We start from the raw sequence: 5,458 nt of genomic DNA, 5'->3' as shown, positions 1-5,458 counted from the left end.
ATAAAACTAGACTAGGAACTAAACATTTGAAAGCACTAATTGTGGTTTGGCCAATACCACAATTGGGAAAAAATCCCCTCTTATGTACAGCAGAAGAGCTCACCCCTGGCTTGCCACCTTCCACCTCCAGATGCTGGACAGCAGAGGAAACAGAGCCTCAAAAAAGATTTGGCAGCTTGTAACCTTTATTTTTAGTTTTTTAAAATTATTTAAAAAGCATAATTAGAAACTTTCTTTACAGAAATAATCCTAGCAAACCAGTTAGACATTCCATTGTTCAACATTTAGGAAACTTCACATCAGCACCACTAGAGACAGTGTCCCAACCCCTTCCAATTGAAAAGTCAGTGTCAAGAGCAGAGGTAACTGCTCCTCTACAGCCAGCTCTAGGAAAAAAGAAAACAAAATCCCACTTCAAGCCAGGAAGTTGGACACCTGGATTGGCAGGGTTCAAACCATGGCCACAAAGAGGACCAATCTTTCCATATAAGAGAACACTCCAGGCTTGGGTGCACCATTTCCTCATTTTATTGCATCATTTCCAGTAAATTCAGACATTTTCTTTACTTCTGCCTATATGAAGTTACTCCCTCCTAGATCTGCACACATACTACCACAAGAGTCCCAAAGTGATGCATCTGGGCCCTTTCATCTCAAAGAGACAACCACCACAGGACAGCTTCATTTCAACAGGAAGGCTTCGAGGACTGACCCAGCTCCCTCCCTGAGCACACACCACATTCAACATCAGAAAGCAGACAGGATGGACTGGTGTCACTTAAGCTGCCACTCTCCATAGCTGCTCAAGTCTTGAAATTATCAGAGCTCACGCTGGCAATATCATCCCAGCTCATTCTTAGTCTTGGGTTATCAATGAAAGATATGTGAAGAAAAGAGATGGGTGAAGGCAGCTGGATACATAATCCCAGCACCTGAACTGATTAAAAAAAACAATGTGTTACACATTCATTGTTTGCATTTTTTAAAAAGTCTTCCAAGTGATTGATTGTGATGTGATTGTATCATTGGGGCTCACAACCCGTAAAATCTAAAAAAATGCAGGCAAAATAAGTGACTAAAACTTAGCCTCTCCTGGGGGAGGGGGAGGAAGGGAGAGAAGTGGGCTGATTCAAAGCTCATGGACATTGGTGAATCATATCCTACCAAACTAAGGCCAGCATTTCCATAGGGCCACTTACTGACAAACTATACATCCACCTTCAAGGTCTTAAAGGAAGTTATACCCTCCAAGCCTTTTAGTCATTTTAAGAAAAAATTTGCTATTAAATAGGCAATTATTCAGGTGCTGAGCATGTACTTTCAGCCTAGACATTTGATATTTTAGTTGCACACACGTACACTCTCCACCTTTAACTACACCTGATGAACCAAGCCCTTGTTTTCCCAGAAAAGCCAACAAGGGCCAGGAAAACATTGCTGCGCATAGTGAGACCAGTTTGGTTCAAAGGGTGATCCTTCACCACCACATAACCCAAGTAAGAAACTTTCAATTTCCTTACATTGAACAGCAGTCCTCTCTAACAGAAGAATCCTGGGAATGATCCTGCAGCAGCTTTCATAGTCAGACATCAATCCAGAACAGCTGGATTTATTTTCATGCCTTTTCTCTCTCAAAAACAAAAGCTTTGTCGCCAAAATTCACATTCAAGTTCAGATCATCTATTTGTGGACAGGGAAACGAGGAAATGTTTGGGGTTTTTTGGCAGAATCACATGTTTTTTGTTGTTCTCAAAAAAATGGAGCCCCACTTAGGACCCTGGTAGAACCAGAAGCAGAGGTCAAAGGAGTTGAACTTTGCCTTTAAAAAAAAAAAAAAAAAAAAAAGTTTTTATCCAAATAAATCCTACCCCTGCAGGTCAGTTTGTTTTTCAGTATCTTGATACAAACTCAAGGAGAGCACAGGTACAGCTGGGCTGCAGCAGAAGAAGGTGAAACCCAAGGACCCAGCCACAAGCCTGGATCATGGCAAACTGAATTTCAAGGCCCCAACAGCAGCACTAGCTGCCAGCCCAGGGGCTGGTGAAGTGACACCCCAGGCTCCAGCAGCAACACCTGCAATCGTGGTACCTAGAAAAACAAAGCCAGAGCCCCAGTAAAAGCCTGAAGCTCCAGGTGAAGCCACAGGCCCCAGCAGCACCAGTTGCCAGCCTGGAGCTCGACAGAAATGAAGCCAGAGGCCCCAGGAAGCAGTTGCTGCCAGCCTGGGGCCAACTCAAATTAAGAACTTTGTACTATTTCTTTAAAAAGATGAACTCTGCAGTCCATGATTGGTTGACATTAAGAAGGCATAAGCCAAAGCGACAACAGGGAGGTGAGGCTGGTTAAAGCAATATACATTATATACAAACTCTTGGGTTAATTAGTCCACTTGGTAGGCAACGTCCTTCTTGACTACAAGGCGCACTGGAATGAGCAGGGGAGGAGAGGGGGGCAAGATTCCATCCGATACCTTCTTGGCACTGAAGTGTTAAGGTGCCAGCGCCTCTTGATAGAAAACATGGAGAAAAAATAATCTTTAAATAACGGCACAAAACTGAGAAAGTCCTCCCAAAGCCTGCCCCAGTGGAATTGCCCGAGTCTAGCTGGAGGGGCTGATCTGTCTGAGAGCAGAGTCTCTGCAGCAGGGAAAGGCCATTAGCAGCACCGCTTCTTCCTTTTACTGTTCTTCGTTAGCTTCACCACATCGTTCTGTTGCTGCTGTTGCTGCTTTGCTAGGTTTTCTTTCTTTGCTCGCAGGACTAGCTCTGTAATGCAATTAAACATCTGCAAGAAAAACAAGCAAGGTCAGACCAGGTAGGAACTCAGGCTAGCTTTTCTGGGGTGCTGTTCTCCTGAAGCAATTCTACTTCTCTTGATATTTCAATAAGGGTTCAGAGATCTTCACCAACCCACTATGGGATGAGCAGAAATTCAGGACCTTCCCAACCCACTCCCAAGCTAAATCAGTAACACCTCTAATCCCTTTTCCAAACCAGTAAATAAAACCAGGTCAGTCCAGGGGTGAAGATCAGGCAGTCCTACCTCCTAGAACCTGTCTCTCAAGTGCCAAGTCATTCCTTAGACCATGTCTAATATGTTAATACTGCAAAGTCAGTGGCAATGCAACCTGAGCACCTTCACTTGGCTTCCCCAACTCTTTCAAACATAGCTGGATGCCTCTTCTTGACATTTAAGCTACTCACAACTTGTACGAAGTATTGCGTATTTCTTAAGTGATTCCTGTTTTTTTTCCAAACCATTATCCCTATTGTATTGATACTCTTCTGCATATTATATTACCTCTTCCACATTAATATTTTCTTTGGCGCTTGTCTCAAACAACTGGATCTCCATCTGCCCAGCAAATTTATAGGCATCTTCTGTTTCTACCACTTTTCTTTCTGGGTCATCATTCTTATTCCCCACTAAAAAAGAAGAAAAAAAGTCAGTCTGGCACTTCAGCAGGTCTGAATAAGATGCTGTAACTGGCTGATTAGAAACTTACCTAGTATCCGGCAGACATCATCACAATTTTGATTAATTTCGTGCAACCATCGTTTTACATTCACAAAAGATTCTGCACTGGTTACATCATAGACAACAATGACCCCATGTGTTCCTCTGTAATACCTATGGAGCAGGAACAGACAATAAATGTTGACTGAAGCCAGATATCAAAGTTTTCTCTCACATAGCTTTGATAAGATGCCCAAGTTAGGGCAATCAGGTGCCCCCATTTTCTTTCCACTGGAATTAATTATCTTACAACAGCTAGAACACATACAATTCCTGTAAACCTGCAGAGTTCCCTGCTTATTTAATCTATACAAGTAGTTTCAAAGTCCAAAGACTGCTGTTTACTTCCTTGTTCAGGTTGTTGAGACCTTCAAAGATTAATAATGTCTTCCAGCTATGTGAACAAAAGGTAGCAGTGCCCCCAGTATGGCCTCAGAACTGGATGGGAACCTTCGCTTTGTACAGATCACATTACATTTTTGCAGTAATTTTTTAACTGTGAAAGATCACTTACAGACTCCAATTTCAGCAGATGTCCAAATATACTCAACCCTCAGTCACAGTTCTCTTGAGCTCACAAAAATTTCAGTCTTGTTGAGCGACTGTTTTCTGATCACACCTTCCTACTCAACAGATCGACTCCATATGTGCACTCAATGAGCTCTGCTACCTTTAGCAATTAAAAATAAGCTTCGTTTCACTGTGCTCCCATTAGTCTTGGTCAACCATCACCTTTAAAAGATGATGAGCAATTCTGATATGCAAGAAAAACATCTGAATTCAAGTTCCAACATTATTACCTGCATAAACCTACTGAAGGCAGACACTATGTGCACAGTGAGAATGCTATAAAAAAAAAAAGCAAGCTTCACCTTCTCAGTTTTCAGCCACATTCACAGGGCTACCAGGTATATTCCCTACTGCAAATGAGGCAGCTTTGACAAAAAAAACCGAAACAAAACACACAAAAAAAAGACAAAAAGGAAAGTAATTTGAAACAGTTGACAGCTAGGTTTTTGCCAGCATCCAGTTTTTACAATTTGTGTAGCTTGTTTTCTTCCCTTTCATTTCCTCCTTTTTCTTATGATCAATATTAAGACTTTTAATAAAACAAAGTCAAGAATTCAACATACCAAAATCAAGGATTTTCTCTTCAATTGTGACAGGATTTCTAGACCTTGAGCTCTTACCACAAGCACCTCCTGCAGCACCAAACTTTGGAGATGCCCACTGCAACCACTCTGCTCCTCTTTGACAATTTATTTCAACTCAGCAAACACACCTTTGACCTTCAAAGCCTTTTAATCTAACCTAAATGCCCTTCAGAAGACCTCAGAGCTTCAGCTCACTTCTGCTATTGATGTGCTTGAGCAAGTCACTATCTCTTCCCCACCTTCAGCCTCATCATCTCTTCTCTAACAGCAGCACCTGCCTTTACAAACCATCAGGACAGACTTCCACAGACAGGCACACTTATCACTTTGCAGTGTTGGTCACTGAGTATCAATATTCCTCTCTAATCCAGAAGTAGGACAGCCTGTGCCTACTGCTCATCTGAGCACTTGCAGAAGACAAATTCTTCTTCTAAGCCATGTTTTAGCAGTAATTTATGCTGTACAGTAACCTTCCTTGGAAAGAACTAAGGTAAGAATTACCTATTCCCAGCCCCTAAGATATCCCGCACCTTCCAATATTCTAGTCTATTTGCAATCAGTTCCTTTAACAGCTTTAAAACTTGCTCCAACACTGTATTTGTGCTTTACTTCTTTACAAGCTCAACTTTATTTCGTAACTTGGATCCTACAGAGGAAAAAGCATTCCATAGCCCGAATCCACACTTTGCAAAAATAACCCATCCTCTCCTGACACTAACATGCTGTTTTGTGTGATAGCATCAGAAAGGGAAAGATCTCCAGTCCTATCAACACACTGGATTTCCCTA

General features: G+C 42.0%; 1 protein-coding gene across 1 annotated transcript in view; it reads right to left on the bottom strand.

Moving 5' to 3' along the window:
• Positions 1-167: 167 nt before the first annotated feature.
• The window catches only part of RAB35 (RAB35, member RAS oncogene family), an 11,835-nt gene continuing 6,544 nt past the window's right edge, over positions 168-5,458 (bottom strand). Inside the window, exons 4-6 of the mRNA XM_010004870.1 lie at positions 3,506-3,630; positions 3,301-3,425; positions 168-2,784 (exon numbers count right to left, since the gene is read on the bottom strand). Coding sequence (XP_010003172.1) covers positions 2,656-2,784; positions 3,301-3,425; positions 3,506-3,630 — 379 coding nt within the window. The 3' untranslated portion in view covers positions 168-2,655. The remainder of the gene's footprint in view (positions 2,785-3,300; positions 3,426-3,505; positions 3,631-5,458) is intronic.

The sequence above is a fragment of the Chaetura pelagica genome, unplaced genomic scaffold, assembly GCF_000747805.2.
Source record: "Chaetura pelagica isolate M959 unplaced genomic scaffold, ChaPel_1.0 scaffold249, whole genome shotgun sequence".
NCBI classification, from domain to species: Eukaryota; Metazoa; Chordata; class Aves; order Apodiformes; family Apodidae; genus Chaetura; species Chaetura pelagica.
The sequence above is the reverse complement of the archived record's forward strand: the minus strand, read 5'-3'. Positions and strand labels throughout refer to the sequence as shown.